This window comes from Bidens hawaiensis, unplaced genomic scaffold (assembly GCF_021521415.1).
Source record: "Bidens hawaiensis isolate Kalapana, Puna unplaced genomic scaffold, B.hawaiensis_p1.1 tig00023199_1, whole genome shotgun sequence".
Lineage (NCBI taxonomy): Eukaryota > Viridiplantae > Streptophyta > Magnoliopsida > Asterales > Asteraceae > Bidens > Bidens hawaiensis.
Genome location: NW_027493628.1, coordinates 89,196 through 111,463, shown reverse-complemented (window position 1 = coordinate 111,463; position 22,268 = coordinate 89,196). Strand labels below are relative to the sequence as shown.

At 39.0% G+C, this 22,268-nt stretch overlaps 1 protein-coding gene across 1 annotated transcript; it reads left to right on the top strand.

The window, feature by feature from the left end:
- The first annotated feature begins 8,776 nt into the window (after window positions 1–8,776).
- Window positions 8,777–10,627, top strand: LOC143567021 (secoisolariciresinol dehydrogenase-like). The gene is made up of 2 exons (XM_077053551.1): window positions 8,777–8,864; window positions 9,782–10,627. The coding sequence occupies exons 1-2, from the start codon at window positions 8,836–8,838 to the stop codon at window positions 10,566–10,568; spliced, it is 816 nt and encodes a 271-aa protein (XP_076909666.1). The 5' UTR covers window positions 8,777–8,835; the 3' UTR covers window positions 10,569–10,627.
- Window positions 10,628–22,268: the final 11,641 nt, after the last annotated feature.

Here is a 22,268-nt window from a genome sequence, read left to right as displayed (position 1 = left end):
TCACCATCCTTTTTTTAATATTAAGCCACATGTTATTCAGGATCCGTTGTTCCATCAGAGAGCTTCATGTTCGAAGTTTGGAAGCGTTTTTGGATTTCAGCATCCCATATTGGTGAGGAAAACCTAGAAACCTTCGTACTTGTAGCGGTCACCTGCGGTATTTGAACTATGCCGGATATGCTGGAAATCATGTTCTTCAGTTTTTGTAGTTTCGTAATCATCGTAAGATCTATTGTTGTATCCTGCACGGACCCAACTTTGTTAGAAATTAAAAATTGCACTTGATGGATGATACCGGTGTTAGGATCCTGGTGTGATGATCCTCGGATCCTTTCAGGGATCCCTGTTGCTGTGATCCTGACTGTTAATACATGATTCTAAACTTCAGACAGTGGATTAATAGGAATTAAATCCTTAACGCTTTTCCCTCGGGATCCTTATGTGCTTTCATTTATTTTACCCCTGGATCATGAGGTCTCAAATTTCAACATCCTAGGCTGTGGGGTAGCTATTGGCTCCGCTGCTTTAGTCCTTTTCAATTTCAATTTATGTATTTCCTCCAAGAATGTTTTGTTGGTTTGTTGCTACTCCACCATTTGATTCTGGACCTGAGTAAACAAAGAAAGGATATCATTATTTGAAAACATGACAGGATCATCAACTTGAGTAAACGGTGGGTGAGGCAAGCTATTAGATGTATTCTTTATATAGTTATCTGACTTTCTTTGGGGTGGTGGCATCAATGGAAGGGAACGGCTCAAACCTATGCTTAAAGACTGAGTTGTCGAGCGAGTTGATGTATTTTGAGGTGATGATGGATTTGATTGAGATGCCATTGGTAATGGTTAAAAGGTAGTGATTGATCAGGAATCTAAAGAATAAAATGTGTAAAGTACCACTTGCCCTACGGTGGGCGCCAAACTATTTTTGTCAAAAATAACACAAGGATAATCAAGTAACCAAACTTTTATTGTGAGGTATGATGCTTGATGGTGTAAACTAAATAATAAGTAAACAATGCAAGTGACACAACGATGTAGCGAGGAAAAACCATTGATCCACAAGGATCTCCGACAACAAAACCTTGGGAGGTGTTTTGGTCAAAAATTACAAAAGGATAATCAAGTAACCAAACTTTGGATGTGATGTATGATTCTTGATTAGGTAAACACAATTAAAAGTAAATGTTGCAAGTGACACGGTGATTTAGTGAGGAAAAAGCCCGTGATCCTTAGAGGAATTCCGAAAAAAAACCTCGGGAGGTGAAAAGTATACCCTACCTTAATTATATTAAATAAAAAAAGGTGAATACAAGTGTTGGAAGTGCCTAATCGCTGCTATGAGTACAAAAGAGTGTCTACGGGTGTGCGTGTGTGTGTGTGTCCTATTACGATCAAGACAGTTTCTATTTATAGTCCTTGACCTAGCTTGGTCAACATCCTTTTTCTCCTTTCCTCCTACTTCACCACTCGTACAAGTCCTCGCCAAGTGACCTGTCTATCCGCACTTATAACACGTGGGCTTTGCATGGCAATACTAAGCAAAGTGCCCCATCTTACTACATTTGTAACAAGCGTTTGACTCTAATCTGCATTCCCCACCTGGGACTTCCCACCATTATGGCACACATCAGTACCAGTGCCCCACTTGCACTCTTCAGCGTGCATCTTCCCGCAAGTCCTACATGACCTCTTCTCCCACACTTTATGTCGCTTATTTCTAGGGTTCCATGTTTAAGTACCGGGTCACTCGGCAGGAACAACCCATTTCTTTTCTTTCTTCTCTTCTAACACCACATCGTCCACAGCCAGGTCGTCATAAACCATCTCTGCGAGGTCGACAGTAGAGTCAAAGGTAGCAGGTTTACTTTCCCTAACTAAGGTGCGGACGTTCTGTGGAAGTCCTCTGATGTAGCATTTGATTCTTTTCACTTTAGTGTTCACCATATCCGACACCAACCTAGACAAGCGGTTGAATTCGGTAGTGTACTCGCGGTGTGTCATCTTACACCCCCCCCCCCCTTTAAGTTTAGAAACTTCATCTCAGCCCTCTCAACCTCAGCATCAGCACCGAAACGTTTCATAACCATATCCTTCATGTCATCCCAGCTCATAGCCTTAATCTATTCTCGACTCTTCCTCTGCTTCGTAACTTCCCACAAATACATAGCCTCTTCACCAAATGACTGAGGGGCATAACCCACTTCTTGGTCAAGACGGCATTCGCTAATCTGGATAACCTTGTCCATTGCGGTTATCCATTGGAGGGTAGCGATTGCATCCCCCTAACTAGTTAGACTTGGCGGGCCACAACCTTTGAATGACCTTTAGTTACACCCGTCTCGGCCTCTTTTTCTGCCATCTACTCTCACAGATCGAACTTCACTCGAGTCGCCTTCTCCATCTTTAGTTTTCTTACCTTCATCCCCCGCCCTCTCATCGGTTCTCACATGGCTTCCAGCAGACTTTTCAGGTTGCAAATTCTTCAACGCAGTAGCTACAGCTTGAGCAATGGCGGACTGAACCGCAGGATCAAGTTGATACCCTTCATTGTCGCTTGGATTTCGCCTAGTTGCACTTCCTTCCTCCATTGAGTTAGTAACTGTTTCTACCGAAGGTCCTCGGACAATACGTGGCCTGCCACGACGTCCGGTACGACCTCCGTCCCGCAACTTTCCTCTTTCCAGCCATTGGTATTCTATAAGGAAATACAAACGTCATCACTCAAGTAACTATTTAGTACAAGGATAATAAAGATAACAAGTAATAACAATGGCCAGCTGTGATTAACTAATCATGTTACTCTCCGTGTCCTATGCATTTCCCTTTGTGAGTCCACTTGTGCTAGTTCTACCTTTAACAGTTAGACATTCAAACAATTTCATATACCCCTATCCCAAGAATTTAAGCTTACTTCCTCACACATTCTTACATTACATGTGAAATTAATCACATACTTTACCTTTACTTAGCTTGCTTGAGCGACACATGGCTTTTTTGAACTAGCATATTCTTTCTTTTCTTACTTATGTCCCATTCTCTATTCGAGTCTAAGCATGTAGGATGCTTAATTCTCTCGAACTTATGCTCTGATACCAATTTGTAAGGCCCCGATCCCAGTGCCTTACTTGGACGTTGGATTTACTCATAAACATAGTTCTAAATATCAGAGTTAATTAAAACTTTCGTGGAATAACAATTAATACTTCAAACATTCATAGCTTGTCTTTTAAAACATAACATAAAAGATAATATCAAAACATTGTGACAAATCTTCATATGCCAGCCTCTTTAGGTCTTGCCATGTGTCCTCATCTGGCCAGTTGTCTCAGTCTATTCACCTGCGTGCATACTAAAAGTCAACTACACTAAGTGAGTTCTAGTTAATCAAGCAACATACATTACATTCACATGCTTACATAAATACGTATCCGAAGATACATATATTCTCAGCTTTCCTTACATACCTTCATACATACGTACCTTCATTCTTTCTCTCATACTTACATACATACATACTTTCAATCATACTTATACGTTTCAAAGAGCATTCCGTCCTATAACCTTCGCATATATTATTAGGGTCTGTTCCCTACATTCGCCAATATTATTAGGGTCGGTTCCCTACATTCACATATATTATTTGGGTCGGTTCCCTACATTCGCCGATATTACCGAGGTCGGTTCCCTACATTCGTCGATATTATTAGGGTCGGTTCCCTATTTAACCATACCTTCCATTCTCCATATAACCATACATACCTTTCTTTTATAATCATACTTTCGTACATACTCATTTCATTACGTACTTTCATACATACATAACTAGGCATACTACATATTACTTTCCCTGTCGATACGTGCAATATACGAAAATCGTTCACGTACCGACAAGCATTTATTCATAACATTCATATATACTATCACATCAATCATTATAGCATTTTCTTACCAATTAAGGTAAGCGTATTAGCACTCACATTGAGTATGCACACAGCCCCGAAAACATGACAAGGAAGTGGGGCTAGATCTCACCTGAATGTGGTTACGTTCAAAGTTAATGGTAATCCCTTTTTTAGTTGGGCGCGGCTAACTGTATAACAATTACACGTATCAATTAACTATCCCTACCCATATCATGTTTCTAGTTTAATTATAACCCTCAACAAACGGGGTCCGGGGTCAGGGCCCCTGGCAGCAGGGTTCTAGGGGCGGTAGCCCCTAGCAGGGTCCAAGGGGCAGAGCATAAAGGTTCTTTACTAAATTTCATCAAAAACCCAATTTTCTTAAATATTTAAGTAATAATTCATTCTGGATAAGCACCATTTGCTATCCCATTCGTTATGATGAATAATTCCATTCGTTATAACGAATGGCTTGATCTGAGTCTTAACGAGACGAATGAGTGCATAACGAATGACTAAGGTGTTGTTTGTTTTTTCAGAGGTAAAATGTTTGCTGTCTGCGGACCACATATGCGACAGAAGAGGTGGACATAACCTATGCAGTCTGCAAGAAGAAGACTGTTTGTTTTTTAACGTATGCAGACTGCTAACAATTGCACTAATAACAATGTAACTATTATACAAACTAATCAATTCCTACAAACATTCAAATCAGTTTCTACAAACAACTTAATTTCATAATTTACATCTCTTCATATATATATACACATATATATATATAATCTAACATGTTATGTTTAAAATTCATGTCTACACAAAAGCAACTATTGACAACTTCACTAACATAAATCATTTCCAACATGAGTTGTTTGTGTTCCGTCCCAAGCACTTGATAATCAGTCTTCATTTATGCACAAGCTTTACCAAGGACATATAAAGCCAAATTTTAGTACTCATGTATAACATCATATTAAATTATATTTTCGATAAACACAAAAGCCATGGAACAAAAAATAATTCAACACACACTATTACATGCATCAACAAAATCAAACATGATCAATGTCCTACTAAGCAACCCGTTAGTGAAAATTTCTTGCGTAACCCATTTGCTAGTATTTAAAACCTATAGAACACCTTCTATCAAATGAATACAACCAATTAACAATCTAACGAAATTAACAAATAACTATAACAATTAACAAAAAACTACAAACTTTTTTCAACTACAAACTAATTACAATATTCATTAAACCTAAAGTTTCTATGAACTTTTTCAACTACAAACTAAAAACAATAATTCATCAAACCTAAACTTTTTACAAACCAATTACAATCTAATGAAATGAACAAAAAACTATAACAATTAACAAAATACTACAAACTTTAACAATAATCAAACAATAACACATTTATAAATCTAAACCTTTTACAATGGTGAAAAAAGAAACAAAACCCACATGGCAATTCATGATAGACTTCAAGAACAACAACACTACCTATGTGAACTGTGAAGTCGGTCGTGGTGGGTGCAGGAGACGGCAACGGCTGTGGTGGGTGGAGGAAACGGCGACCGCTGTAGTGGGTGGAGGAGACGGCGACATGTATGGCGACTACGGAGGGTATGGCGGTGGCGGCGTAGGGTAGGGTGGCGGCGCATGGTATGGTGGTGGCGGCGGAGGCTGGTATGGTGGTGGAGGTGCGGCTGGTATGTTGGTGGAGGGGCTGGTATGGTGGTGGAGGTGGTGGGTTTGAGAGAGGAGAGCAGGGTTTGAGAGAAATCTGATGAGAATGTGTTAGAAGAGGTTTTAGAAGATGTCATAAGTGGTTGGACAATGTCTGCACCAGGAAGTAGGCGCACAGACGTTTTCATTGAGACGTGGTCTGCGCGGCGCAGACAGAAGAAGCCAGGAAGCTCTTTTGGGAAAAACAAACACCACCTATGACCATTCGTGCTTTCATTGAGATGAATGGGTGGTTAATTCGTTAAAGGGGCACATGAGTATATCTATAACGAATAGGTTGATTCGTTGTCTCATCATGAAGAGTGAATTGATAACGAATGTGTAAGATCATTCGCGACTCCTATAGGACGAATGGAAGGCTTATTCTTTACCAATGCATCTATTCGCTATGACTACTTAACGAATGATCAGCCATTCGCTTATCATAACGAATGGATATTTGGAATTATCCAATCTTTGACTCCAGTCATCAAACTCAAAATTGAGAAGAACAATAACAGTCAACAGACTCCAGATTTTCAATTAGTCTTCAAATCACGATGAAACAACACACATTTGGTATCAATAGGTTCGTATACATAGCGCCTACCAACCCTAATCATCCAAACATCGTGTTTAAATGTTTCGTTTGATTGATATATACATACGGCTTAACATTTGATTAATTAACACATCAGATGTTAACGACTTTCAACGAGAATCATTGCTTTTGATTCGTATTTATCATTTGTGCAGATCTAGGGGTACTAAACGAGCCGAACAAGTGTTACGTCATGAAACGCGCTTTTAAACGAATCGGTTTACAAACGCGATCTAGTGTTGATCTAGGTTTTGCTCGTAACGATGCTCCAACACCCACCAGCTCGGGTATTTTCCCTCGGATCTTGGTTCGGGATATAGGAGGTGTTTGTGTGTATTTTTGAGTGTGTTATGATGGCTAGATGATAAGAATAAGAGTTTATGGTTTTAGGGAGGTTTAAGGAATTTATATACCCTTAAGCCCATGCACCATCTCTTATTCCATCTTTTAATGTTTAAGCCCACACTCAAATATTTCATTTATCTGAATAACGACACGTTATTAAATAAACAAAATTTCTTTTATTTATTTTTATCATAAGTAGGATGTTAAAAATAATTAGGTTACTTGGAAGAAAGGCATCCCGCATCAAACATGGACCCGTATATGGTGATTGGATTAGTTGAAGAAACCACAATACTGTGGGAGCCTTCTCTTGAGGCTAAAGCACTTGCTACACAGAAGTTGGTGTGCAGACTCAAGGCGACTCAAAATATATGAATGCTCGGTGTTCTGTTTTAAAATTGATTTCTTTAACATTTTGTTAATAAGGGTCCCAAAAAGTCATAACGTGCTTCAACATTTTGTTTCTAGTTTGATTTCTTCAACATGATTTTGTAAAGCTCGGTATTGACTTTTATGTACTTTTATGTGTTTCCAAAAGTTTGCATATTTGCTATATTTATAGGAAATTTGGAAAATATTGAATGTCGGAAATGCAATTTTTTTATACGGGTCAGTGACCTTTAGCGGCGACCATTTTTGTTTTAGCGACGATCTGGCCACCGCTATTTCCTTGCCGGAGTTAACCGGAAAAGGATTAACCCTGACCCAATTGCGACGACATGTCGCCGCTACAAGATTTTTGGGGTCTTTAGCGACGACAAAAGTCGTCGCTAAAGCTCATATTTCTTGTAATGTTTCTACAAGATTTAATATAATATAGTGTCAATTTAGAATACGAAACATGTGTATTCATGATATCATTATGAATATACAAACCAAAACTGTGATAGCCTAGAAATATACACGCTCAGTTGAGATGTGATATGATTGCATCGCGATGCCTAAGAACACGATCTAATAGATCGTTGTATTGAGTAGTTGAATCAGTCTCTTACCATAAAAATGGCTGCATGCGCAGCATCACCAACTATGAGAAATCCACCAATCCACATACGATGTGTGAACAATGACAGTTGTGTACCATAGTCAGTAGCTAGATATGGATAAGGGGGCATGACATACATATGGTGAGCTACAACAATGGTTAAAGAGCCTAACATAGCCAGGTTAAGAGATAGTTGAGCATACCATGACGTTGTTAGGATCTCATATAGGCCTTTATGGCCCTGGCCCGTAAATGAACCTTTATGAGCTTCTAAAATATCTTTTAGACCATGACCAATGCCCCAGTTGGTCCTATACATGTGACCCACTATCAGAAAAAGAATTGCAATAGCTAAATGATGGTGTGCAGTATCGGTTAGCCATAGACCTCCAGTTACAGGGTCTAATCCTCCACGAAAAGTAAGAAAGTCCCCATATTTTGACCAATGCAAGGTGAAAAATGGGGTTGCTCCCTCGGCAAAACTGGGATAAAGTTGAGCCAACAGATCCCGATTCAAGATAAATTCATGAGGAAGTGGCGTGAAATTTAGGGGAATGGATACGTGAGACTACAATATATAACTACACAATTTTTTCGTTGTAACATACGTAATGTTGATACACGATGGGTTACACAAAATATATGGGCGACAATATCCAGCTTGGAAAAGGTTGGCTTACTACAATACTCTATAAATAACTTTTGTTGCTCCAACAACTTAAGCAAAATACACAACATGGGGTTGTGTTATCATTAAATGAAAAGTCGTATCAAAATTTCTACCGTTACTGCCTCTTTGAGACAGCCTTGACAATATGCCATATAACAAACAAAAACAGGACCAAGACACTTGAGTAGATCTATGGTAATTGAAATGGAATCTTCAATATGAACAGCAGTTTGGTATACTCGCCACCAGTTAGTCATTTAAAAAGAAATGGAATCTTCAATGTGAACGGCAGTTTGGTATACTCGCCACCAGTTAGTCATTTAAAAAACTCAACTGGAATAATTGGACCGAAAAATCTGTGAATTAAAAAATTCATCAACTTGAAAATCAAAACTGGGTTGGTTAAAAAATGATGTGACGTTTGCATCATGTTAGAATGAACGTATGCGATTTTATCAGGTCAATTTAAAACGATAAATTACTGATAATAGTTAAAGACCTTTGCCATTCACCCTTCTATATAAAGGAATCACATTTCTTGGTTTATCATACAAAGATTTGTTTCTTTTCAAGTTAATATCATCAAGTTAGTTATCAACCAAAGACATGGGAAGTATTGCTGAAGTTCTCCCCAGGTAACCCTATATTTCATTGAATAAAATATATAGTTGCTTTATGTACAGATTGATGAAGGGTGACATAGGAACCATTTTGTTCACCGATTAATACATGAAAGTTCTAAATTTTGGGTGAAACCTCAAATTCATTCCACTAATATTTTTTCAAATTAAAGGCCAATTTCTATACTGTGAGACTTGAATTCAGGACTAAGCTTTGCATGTTTAAGAGACTTTGTATAACAAGTGACAATAAATTTACAAATTCATTCCACTAATATATTTATCACCTTTACATTTTGGGTGTTATAGACCTACAAAAAATGTCAGAACGACGTACACGCTACCTGGAAACTTTATACAGATTGTAAGTACTAGAAAACAAGTCATTTTCCCATAAAACTTTCCTACAAATTTCTTACTACAATTAGTTTCAACAGATTTCCAACAAAAAAAAAAATAAGCTCCAACTTTGCTACAACATTATCTAATAAACATTATATTAAGTTAAAATAATTTTTGTAGGAAAGTTGAAGGAAGTTTAAAACCACATGTTTTTGTAGCAATTTTGTAAGAAAAGTTGTTGGAAAACGGTTGATAACGATTTTCAGACATATGTTTTTCCAACGTAACTTTTTGTTGGAAAATTGTTAGAAACTGGATTTTCCAACAATTTTCCACAAATTTAGTTGTAGAAAAACATCTCTTTTTCTAGTAGTGTGTATACATACTAACTAGAAGCACGTATTTCATGTCCTGACATCTTGTCATCTTATTTAGATTTTAGATGCTTGTTGTATAAAATATTTGAGCTTTTATAACAGCTACAAATTTTCTAACTAGACCAAAAAGAACAATATTCTCTCGGTATAAGGGTACACAAGATAACATACTCATATTTATAGACAAGTATATTTGACGAAAAAAAGTTACAGGTTGACGATGAAAGTAGCATTTATTACTGGTGGAGCTCAGGGGATCGGAGAAAAAACCGCAAGACTATTCGTGAAACATGGAGCCAAAGTCGTCATTGGGGATATCCAAGATGACTTAGGTCAATCTGTATGTGAAGATATTGGTCTTGACAACGCTACATTTGTCCACTGTGACGTGACTATTGAATCAGATGTTGAAAAAGCCATCAATATGACACTTGCCAAATACAGTAAGTTGGACATAATGATCAATAATGCAGCCATTGTAGATGAAGTAAACCCCAATATTCTTGATAATGAACAAGCAACTTTTGAGCAAGTAATGAAGGTAAATGTAACCGGTGTGTTCTTAGGAACCAAGCATGCAGCTCGAGCCATGATTCCAGCTCGTAGTGGCAACATCATTATGATGGGAAGTATTTCCGGTAGCATAGGAGGGATTATTTCTCATGCTTATTCGAGTTCAAAGCATGCGATTGTGGGGCTTACTAAGAACACTGCAGCCGAACTTGGCCAATATGGGATTCGCGTTAATTGCTTATCGCCTCATTTTATCCCTTCACCATTAACCACTAATTTGATTAATGATCATCCTGAAAAATACTCAAAAGTTTATTCAAACCTCAAAGGGGTAGCTCTTCGTGAAGATGATGTTGCGGAAGCTGCTCTATTTCTAGCGAGTGATGAGGCGAGATACATGAGCGGGCATAATCTGGTACTTGATGGAGGGTTTACGGTGATTAATCCTGCTTTTGGCCTATTTGCACGAGCTTCCCCGATGGAATAACTCTAAGGTTTAGTTAAAATATGGCGAACGGTGTTAAGCTTCTTTCGTGACTTACGGTGTTTCTTGTATTAAGGTCAAATTTATAATAAAAGTAACTCAATAGTCCTAGAGAATTGCAGTGTTTCATCTTTTTTATTATTGTAGGGGTATGGTACTAAACCCGGTTTTACGACCCTAAATTTATTATATTGGCTTATTTTATTATATGGACTAATACAATGTTATTGGGCTGTGAGGGTTTTGTGGAGGTAACCCTAACTGGGCTAGGCCTATTAGGGTACCATGATGGTGGCCATGAGGCTCTCTATATAAGGAGGTCTCCACCTCCTTATTAAGGGGGTCATGCTCAATAAGAGCCACCACCACTTTTTTGTGTCTGTAAACAAGAGATCTTTGAGATTTCTTAGCAGTCACCTCCACACCCCCGAAAAACCATTGCAGGTCTCAAGCAACCGGAGAAGAAGATCAAGACGTGGTTCGTTCATCTCGAAAATCCGTGGAAACATCGTCATGGATCAGGTCAGATTCATTTCATGCTTCGACATTGGCGCCATCTGTGGGACAGCAACGAACTACCCTTCGATCTTCCTCTCGGCTGTCAGATCTCTCCCAGGAAAAACCCAGATCTGGAAGTTTACAGAAAAAGGCTTCAAGGCTTGTTCTATTAAAGCTCAAAAAGATCCATAGATTTAAAGGAGGCTTCCAGATCTGTGCAAAAAGAAACTGCCTGATTCGAATGATCAAGTCTCCGGATCTGTGATGGTTTTAAATCCGCTCCAAGCTTCAGATCTATCTAGATCTGATTTACAGATCTAGATCTAGATTACAAACCTGGATTTTAGGTTTAAAATTGCAGATCTAACTCTTAAATATCAGATCCAAAAATTACCAGACTTCCGCTGACATGCGTGAGCGCCCGTGGGAACCACAGCGGAAACCACCATGTGGGTTTTGCGCAAGAGACCTCCGCCATGCACGCGCGCTCGCGAGTCACCACTCCATCGCCGTGCATGCACGCATCAGGCCACGCGCCAAACTTAAAGGTTGGGAATCCTCATAATATCCCATATGGCTACGCGCCAAACTTAAAGGTTGGGAATCCTCATAATATCCCATATGGCTACGCGCCATACTTAAAGGTTGGGAATACTCATAATATCCCATATGGCTACGCGCCAAACTTAAAGGTTGGGAATCCTCATAATATCCCATATGGCTACGCGCCATACTTAAAGGTTGGGAATCCTCATAATATCCCATAAGGCTACGCGCCATACTTAAAGGTTGGGAATCCTCATAATATCCCATATGGCTACACGCCATACTTAAAGGTTGGGAATCCTCATAATATCCCATATGGCTACACGCCATACTTAAAGGTTGGGAATCCTCATAATATCCCATATGGCTACGCGCATACTTAAAGGTCGGGAATCCTCATAAACCCATCAGGCCACGCGCCAAACTTAAAGGTTGGGAATCCTCATAAACCCATCAGGCCAAGCGCCAAACTTAAAGGTTGGGAATCCTCATAAACCCATACGGCTTTGCGTCGAATACAAGACCTAACGCGGCTCCGCGCCGTTCAACATGCGCACCACCATGATGCTTGAGCGCAGTCGCATATCACATGCTCATGCACCACATATGCTCACGCATCACATATGCTCACGCATATTACATGTGCTTACGCATCACATGCTCACACGTCACATCAGTGCACGCAACATCTGCGCATGGCGCATGACACAAAGTCTACGCGCACGCGCATGCAACATATGCGCGTGGCGCGGGACATAAAGTCTACGCGCATGCGCATGCGACATCTGCGCGTGGCGCATGACAAAACCAAAGCCTATGCGCAAGCGCATGAAACATCTGCGCATGACACACAGTCTACGCGCACGCGCACGCAACATCTGCGCATGGCGCATGACATAAAGTCTACGCGCACGCGCATGCAACATCTGCGCGTGGCGCGGGACATAAAGTCTACGCGCACGCGCATGCAACATCTGCGCGTGGCGCATAACACAAAGCCAAAGCCTATGCGCAAGCGACACAGCAAATGAGAATAGTCTAATCCCAAATCAGGATAAGGACAACCTCATTTAGCAGCAATGAACTAGGGGACTATCGTGGTATACCACCACTGCATTATCGCGATGGAAGACATCCGACTCTTAGGGCGGGAGCCTAACAATATCCCAAACGGCCACGCACCAATGTTCGGCTACGAGTCGCGCAAGCACCCATAACATTATTACTATGGCCGTTTGTGCCTCCATTATTATTTTGAAGACAAGCTGGGATAGTCATCCTGCGTAGAAGAGGCCCTTGTGGGCCAGTCATTATCATTATTATTATAGCTCGTAAGCCGCAACTCGCGCAAGCTTCATTACTCTTATAGCTCGTAAGCCGCAACTCGCGCAAGCTTCATTACTCTTATAGCTCATAAGTCGCCTCGCGCGCAAGCTTCATTATTCTTATAGCTCGTAAGTCGTCTCGCGCACAGGCTTTATTATTATTATAGCTCATAAGCCGCAACTCGCGCAAGCTTTATTATTCTTATAGCTCGTAAGTCGCCACGCGCGCAGGCTTTATTATTCTTATAGCTCGTAAGTCGCCACGCGCGCAGGCTTTATTCTTATAGCTCGTAAGTCGCCACGCGCGCAGGCTTTATTCTTATAGCTCGTAAGTCGCCACGCGCGCAGGCTTTATTATTCTTATAGCTCGTAAGTCGCCTCGCGCGCAGGCTTTATTATTCTTATAGCTCGTAAGTCGCCTAACGCGCAGGCTTTATTATTCTTATAGCTCGTAAGTCGCCACGCGCGCAGGCTTTATTATTCTCATAGATCCGTAAGTCGCCTCGCGCGCAGGCTTTATTATTCTCATAACTCGTAAGCTGCCTCGCGCGCAAGTTATGTTACATTATTATCGAGATGCGCGCTCTACCTTTTATCAGGTCTCGCGCCACTATTGTTATGATGCGTGCTATATCTTATTCATGCCAGGGCACCATCATTATCATAAAGACCACAACATGTCACCATCATGAAGAAAACCTCCCAAAACTCAAAAGACAATAAAGACAAGGCCGAAGAAAAGGGAAAAAACCGCCTCATGGCCTAACACACCTCATAAAGTCCAGCGCTCCACCTAGACGCTTGCGCGCCCAGGAGCAACGCTGGACTTGGGGGGCTTGTAGGGGTATGGTACTAAACCCGGTTTTACGACCCTAAATTTATTATATTGGCTTATTTTATTATATGGACTAATACAATGTTATTGGGCTGTGGGAGTTTTGTAGAGGTAACCCTAACTGGGCTAGGCCCATTAGGGTACCATGATGGTGGCCATGAGGCTCTCTATATAAGGAGGTCTCCACCTCCTTATTAAGGGGTCATGCTCAATAAGAGCTACCACCACTTTTTTGTGTCTGTAAACAAGAGATCTTTGAGATTTCTTAGCAGTCACCTCCACACCCCCGAAAAACCATTGCAGGTCTCAAGCAACCGGAGAAGAAGATCAAGACGTGGTTCGTTCATCTCGAAAATCCGTGGAAACATCATCATGGATCTGGTCAGATTCATTTCATGCTTCGACAGTTACATCGTCTACATAACTTAAAAAATAAAAAGATAACATACATTCCTACGACAACCTCAATACATAACTAAAAACAAAGTAATTAACTAAGTTATAATTTTTCACAGAAGAAATTAAAGCTATTCATTGAGATTCAATGGAAGAACTTCATTTGTTGTAGGCATGTATTATTATCCAATTAGATAAATTCAAAACCTGCAAAAATGTATTATAGAAAAAGCATTAAAATTCTTAGTAGAATAATCACATTTAGTGAGCATTAGCCCGCATCTTCTGTCGGGCATTTTCCAGCTCATGTTGCTTCCTTTCTTGTTGGGAGTTTCAACCACAAGTTGTATGTAGTCTAGTGACGGTTCAGCCTTCGGGCCAATAACATTAATGGTAGTTATTGAAGTCGCTACAATGCTGGTGCATCGTATATAATTGATGAACCTCATCATCATCATCATCATCATCATCATCATCATCATCGTACTTAGTATATCCCACTAATAGCAAAACTATGGTAGGGTATGAGGAGGGTAAGATGTAGACAGATTTACCTCTACCCCATATGGATAGAGAGGCTGCTTCGGGTGAGACCCCTGGCTCGATAGTAGTTTTGCATCAAGCCTTGGACATAAGACACATATCATCAACCATCGGGACATCGACCGATTGGTGCATGTACCCTTGTCTTTCAGCTATCAACGCCACCACATGATGCATGATTAACCTTCCGCCACTTTTAACGTTATTTTCACAAGATTAGTAAAATAACGTCAAAATTAGTGCAGTTTCACTTTTGCCCACCCGAGGGTTCACACATATATACATTATATGTGTGCACCGCAAGCAGGGCGTATATAATTGATGAACCTAAATAACATAAATCAAGCCACTCAAAACATCGCATTTTGATAAAGGGTCGGGGTACCTCTTATGCATTGAAATTATCTTAAATCGCCCATGATGATATTAAAAAGTTTTGCCCTATTATCATGACATGTTGACAAAGCAGCTCAAACTGAAAAACATAATGAAACAAACCAAATGTATATTATCTTAATAATTGTTGTTGCAATTCAAAAAGTTGATTCTTAGTAACTAATGTGGTGTGAGTACATTTATTAAGTTATCGTTGCTATTCAGATTTGTTTATAATTCAACTCTCATGTATCTAGTCTTCGAACTCTTGACTACAACATGCCATAAAATCTTATTCACTCTGCAAAAAAGATGTTTACCACATGGTAAGGTTTGACCAAGACGCTCTTTTTGACTTTGTGGCTAAATCGAAAATTGTGGGTTAACAATAGAAACAATATGTATAGTTGATCTACCATCTACACAGAGGTTACATAGTGCATGAACAAATCTACTCGAACTCGAAAATTAGAGACAAACCTGAAGTTGAGCACAATCCGAACCTAAATATTGTGTTAAGCGAGCTCGAATACAACACTCATATTCGTAGGTAGACTCGAAAACGGCCCATTTGACCTGAATTTTTATATTTATTTTTTATTCTTTCACATATTAATACTTCAAAGTTACACTCTGAAACAAAAAATATAAATTTATATAAAAGATATTACATTTTAATTGTAAAAATTTAAGTCAATTCATGAAGCAGCATATTCATTTTACCAAGAATATGCAAAATTCATGGATTCACGACGTCAACAAATCAACAATCACCGGTCAAAAATGCCAAATGACAAATCATTTACCCGACGTTGGGATCCCCAGGTGCCCGACCGTTAAGAAATCCGACTGGAAAGGGTAGTTGAAAATAAAATATTCAGTTATTAACCGTGAACCAACTACGATGTGTACTACTTTAACTAAAACTGAATTAACCAAAACCTATGGTTTTTGAAATGCTTTAACAAAATGTATCGGTGACGGTTATGGCACAAAACTGAACATAACTAAACCATGCTCGCACCTACAATGAAACATTGATGTGTGTCTAATGATACTCTTTCTAAGTAACTCACAACTAAGATTTAAATTTATAAAACAAGACTCCTAAAGAAACCACACAAAACCGGCAAATGTACCGATCACTAATAGTATAGAACTAAGGAAGTTCGAGTATCGAAAAAAGGGATACGTGAAAATGTTTTTAATACTTAACCCTAACCAAGACTCACCTAAGAATATTTAAATGATTTTTAATAATTAACTACTGAAACTAACTTACTTTAACTAAATTAATTAACTAAACTTAACTTAACTTAATGAAACACTTAACGAAATTTAGAAACTTAACTGCAATTGGAGAAAACGTCTACTTAGGTAACAATCATATTGAAGGTATAAAGCTAATGGATTGAACAATCTCACGACACTGGTTCCTAAGGATGACACAACTAAGGTTCACTCAAGAAATCTAGATCACCTCTTGGTCTCACTAACAAACTCTAACTTACACTTAGTTGATTTTAAGAACAAACCGGGTAACGAATTGCTAAAGTGTTCTAATGCCGACTTTCCTCTCGGACTCACCGACACACTACCCTAATGGAGACGAATACTACGCAACTAAGGATAGAGGAACAATTTAGTTTAACTTAAACTAGATCAACTAGTCGCTCACATACCCAAACTCGACAAGAACCGAACCCGCTCTCGCGCGATCCTAATCCTAACAAATAAAAGCTATGAGACGACCCTACTTCCTATCACCTCTTGGTCTCTAAGAAGGTGTTCACCCGCTGAATTCAATCAATTAATACACCCACTAAACCCTATGGTTGATCACCCCGCAAACAATCTCTAAACACAAAGTAAAGAGTTCAAACAAGCTAAAATCAATCAAAACCAATTCAATCAATCAAAGCAAGAGGTATATGAGTATAATTAATAAAAACACAGCCAATAAACACAACCTAATTCAATGTTAAACCAAACTTTTCATTAACAAATCAAGTCATGATAATCAAACAATCCATAAAACTCACTAAAACCTAACAATATTCATCAAACCTAAGTAGAACTAACAAGTTTAGCTTAAGATGATTTTTGGACAACAGAAAATACTCAATTTAAACATCATATTAATCACCAATAACGTAATCAAAATTATCCAACAATCACCTATGAACACACACAATTCAATCTTCAACTCATTTGTAAAACAAATAACTTTAAAGAGCAAAATCCAAAGAGTATGAATCTTGAACAAGAAAACAAAGTGTATGAGTGTTATACTATGGATTATGGATGAGATTTATGATGAGAAACAACCCCGAGATGCTGTCCTACGATCTCCCTTTGCTTCTCTTCTTTTTCCCTTGGCCACAAGAAACTTGAATAATCACTTTTTTTTTACTTTGGTGAGACTGTCCGATCGGAACAATCAAAGGGTTTTTAAGACTTTATTTATTCCTCTTTTCTTGATTATATTTCTGAGCTGCTTTATGTGTGAACAATTCCCAGCCACACAATAATTAATTTTTCCTAAAAACCCAAAATCTAGCCGACCACAATACAAAACTCCACAAAACTGATTTTTTTCGATCGGCCTATATTGTGTATTAGTGTTTTTTTAGCTTATAAAATATTATATATAATACATGAAAGGCTTTCTTCTTGTGGAATTGGGTCGGGCCTTGAGCTTTGGTCTTGTTAATTTAATCATACAGCCTCTTATGTCTTCCAAAACTCAAACCTTTTCTCTTTTAAAACTCGTAACATACACAAAATAATAAACTTTGTAAGATCAAGTTAAAACGAGTTAAAATCATTATTTATTATATACTTAAGCCATTAAAAGATGATAAAAAAGGTACGGAAAATAAGTGTGTTTTCCAACACATCAAACATCCCCACACTTAAGACTTTTTTCGTCCCTGAAAAAGAAATCTACACAGGATCATAACCAAGTGAAAAACAACAAACTCCCAAATTATTATCATTATCAAAGCACAAAAAACAGCTCGACATATTGACCGCGATTGCCGATATTGTTGTCCACTTAAACCCAGCCACCATCCAATTAAGCCCCCCCCCCTTTGCATTAAACGTTTTATGTCTAAAATTCAAGGCTACACCTACCCCATCTCAGACAAAGATAGCTAGAAAAACTAGAGTTGAAGCAAACTGGTTCGACAAATCACCATAAGCCAAGGACTCGTTGATGGTACTAATTAGATGCATTCGGTGAAATTTGGATGGATGAATGGTCATGTGGGGGCGTACGAGCTATCCTTAAATATTATTGGACTTTGTCCTATAAATTCCTAATCTCATATTTATTGACTAAGTACCTTCGAGCCCCAACAGTGTATCCTCAGAGTCACCATCCCCAAGGTAACACACAAACTCTAAGTCCCGTCTAGTATGTGCATCTTTGGCCTCTTTTACTAACTTTAAAGAATGCTTCTTTGGCATTTTACAATACATAACTTTCTTCACAAGCATTTGCTTTTCTTGACTTTTGAGAATACACATTGTTTCGGTCAAAAATTGACAAAGAAACTTTTGATCAAATTAGTGCGTGAGGTGAAGTGCTTAATGATTGTGATATCGAACACAAAGATATGATTACTAGGGAAAAATCCCTTGATTATGATAATCTTTGTTTCGGTCAAGAGTTTACAACGTAATCTTTAGTCGAATATCTTCGGTTAAAGATTATGAGCTTAAATTTTGGTCGAATTACGCTTGATTATTATGATCTCCGGCTCAAAAACCCCCCGGACGGTGAAAACTATCACCGTCAATATTATTAATAACGAAATCGGTGATTACAAAGGTTGGAGCTGATAAGTGATCGTGAACTAAGTGATACAATGAGTACTAGTAGCTAACAAGTGAGTTGTGTGTGACCTATCGAAATTATCAGCTCAATATATAATAAGAGATTTACAACTGATATCCCGATTATTCCGGAAACCCTAGACTAAGTCTTTAACAAGCCGTTGCTGCCCACGTTGTTTGTTGACGAAGTTCAAGCAGTATTCCGTTGCAATTCACGTTCTTATAAACATATTTAACACGTTCTCTTATCTGCAAAACAATTAGATAATATAGGACAATTGAATTAGTCAACGTACCTTCCTCAGAATAACAGCTTAAGTCAACATCCTCAAGTTATGCTCAATTCTGAGGATAAAAATCCGCACCCAACAATTGCCCCCAATTTTTACAGATAAGGCGGGACAGCTGTAAAAATTTCAAATTTTGAAAAGTAAAATATCTTCTGTCAACTGAAAGGACGTGTACGCGGATCGAGGAAAGCCCATAACCGCCCTTCCAGGTTATAATTAAACCATTTCCAAATCTCAAATCAATATTTCTTCCATCGATTCAAAGCCAGGCCAGTCCTTCTTCTTTGTCTTATTTATTTTCTTGAAATTTTCCTTCCAACCAAATGATAATGAGAAAGAGAACCCCTCGGGCGCCCAATCCTTTTTCCTTCGCAACCTCAGATGATGTCGTCGACCAAGGTCTCATTCCGACGACCGACGAAGACCAATGTCTTTTTAAAGATTTAGATATTAGGTTTCTGAAAGAATCGGGTTTACTACCTGCCGAAACCGTCATTAGGCCATACGATCCCAAAGTCAAGGCCGATTTTTATTCTAAAACCTGGACCTGCTTTTTCTATTACCCCTTTTCGATTGGCCTTTCATATCTGTTTTCCCCGCTCGTACAAGAGTTCTTTGATGTGACCGGATTCTCGTATTCACAAGTCATGCCAATGGTGTGGAGGGTTTTGGCAACGATAGATCGTTTGAACAAAACCCGTGGACTATCCATAGGTGTGCCTGAGATTGCCGCAAATTATAACCTTCGAACCCATGGATCCTTTCGCTATTGCCTTCAATCCAAGTCCAACCGTCTTTACATGGTTCCCAAGGTGTCTGGTAGCGACCCTGATAGGAAAAAACACTTCTTTTTCGTCCGCCGGGATTCTATTCCTGATGGGATGAGCTTGCCTACCAAATGAGTTCATAAGGGTAGGAGATCTGTAGGATAAAGCTTCTTTTTGAAAATGATTTATTTTGATATGGTTTGTTTCTTGACAGTGGTGTTTGAGGACTTGATAAAGCTTAGGAAGGACACGAAGAAAAGGCTTAAGGAATAGTTCAAGATTCCAGCAGAGGAAAGGGAGTTTTGGTTAGAGGAAGAAACAGGAGAAACAAGCGTGATTGCTGCAAAACCCGCTGAGAGCATGACTTCTGGTAAGTATTTTGGGATATTAGATTTTCTAGGAATTTTGTTATCTTGAAAATAACTAGATAAATCGTTGTTTAGGGATGCCGAAGCCAAAATCTTTTAGCTTAGTTAATTTGGATGATTTCATTGAGGATAGGCCTGTGGTGAAGCAAGAACATTCCAAGACACTTTCTCCATCGGTGAGAATCCCGACAACTCGCCAGAAAAGCGCTACACAAAAGAAGAGAAAAGCTACCACTTCAGCTGAGACCGATGCCTTTGCTGATATGGCCACCACTGATGCTGTAGAGAAACTTCAAGCTCTTGCTAACTTCCTCAGAACAGTAAGTATTCTCGTTTTATCCTAAAAAATAGTAATATGCAGAAAAACTAATGTTAATTTGGGGATAACTGAAAGCCGAAAATTACCGTCAGATATCCCAGGATGTTGAAATGTCTAAGAGAGAGGCTGAAGCCAAGCTCGCCGACCTCCTACAAGCTGTTGACACAAAGGACAAGCTGCTCAAAAAGAAGGATAAAGAGATTTCAGATCTCAAAGCCTCATTTGAGTCGGAGAAGGCCGAGTTTCTCGAAGAGGCCAAGAAGTGTGCAGCTGTCAGTATCTTGGAGTCGATGATCAAAATATCTGAGGAAGTGCAAGAAAAAGGTCATGTGATGGACTCCTGGAATTCTACAGCTTGGAAGAAAAAGCTCAAGATGCTAAGGGGGGAGAAGCTTGAAGAGGATGAGACGGCTGGGACTTCTGGAGTGGTCAAGGATGTTGGAGCTAGTGAGAATGTGAAGGAGATTAAGGCTGGAGAGGCGACGGATTTGGAGAAGAAGGAAGGTGACGATGCTGAAGGCGGAAAGGTTTGAACCTGGTTTCCAGGTTGTTTTTATGTGTTTTCAATGATTGTTTTGAATAATTTTTATTTTGATTATGTAAGGACAAGGTAGTAGGCTCAGGATAATGGTTTGGGTGGAGGGATCCTGGTTTCAGGACGAAACCCAAACCGTTTTTTACTTTCTGCATTTAGAACAATTATGATAGTTCGGGTGGATGGACTCCGTTTTGAGTGAAACCCGGACTATCTTTTTCTGCATTATAATATTAGTACAACTTTTTATGACTTATATTGGCATGCTTTCATTTTTTCCGTTTTTAGAAAAATCTAAGTTTCATGAAAAATCTCTTAGTAACAGTTTAAGTTTTACCAGCGAACCAATATTAAGTCATAAACTTTAAATAATATAAAAGATAAAATTCTTGCAAATAGTAAATCATACCAGAACCGTGTATCGATTAATCTGGAAATTGTCCAGACCGTATTATCCTTGCAATAAGATCACTTTTTAGAATATTCTCCTAATCCTGAGGATACAACAATAGAATTGTGACATTAGCATTATCCTGAAAATATTTTTAGAAATTCTGGCGACAAGGCCTAGATAAACTGGCGACAAGGCCTTTGAGAAGAGATGAAAAATCTCTTAAACCATTAGAAACGAACTTGCGACTAGGCCTTTTAGAAGAGATGTAAATCTCTTAAACCTTAAGAATGGACTGATGACTAGGCCCTTTAGAAGAGATGTAAATCTCTTTAACCTTAGATTATGGTACGTCTACCATAAACTTGTTATTCAAACCAATAGCCGAGGATAACGAGGTAACAAGTCACTATATTTCATGTGCTGGCCCCGCCTCTTAAACTAAGGCCGAATAAATCATGCGTTACAGGCGTCTTAAGAAGAGACGAAGATCCCTTAAACCTCAAGATCCAAACCAATAGCCGAGGATAACAAGGTAACAAGTCACTATATTTCATGTGCTGGCCCCGCTTCTCAAACTAAGGCTGAATAAACGTGCTCTACAGGCGATCTTAAGAAGAGATGAAGATCCCTTTAACTTTAGAAGAGGTGAAAACCTCTCATACCTTAGGA

Bases quoted from the DNA above. Each gene is read 5' to 3' on its own strand.
- LOC143567021 (XM_077053551.1), top strand. From the start codon at position 8,836: ATGGGAAGTATTGCTGAAGTTCTCCCCAG. The intron at 8,865-9,781 runs GTAACCCTATAT...AAAAAGTTACAG, and splicing joins ATTGCTGAAGTTCTCCCCAG to GTTGACGATGAAAGTAGCAT.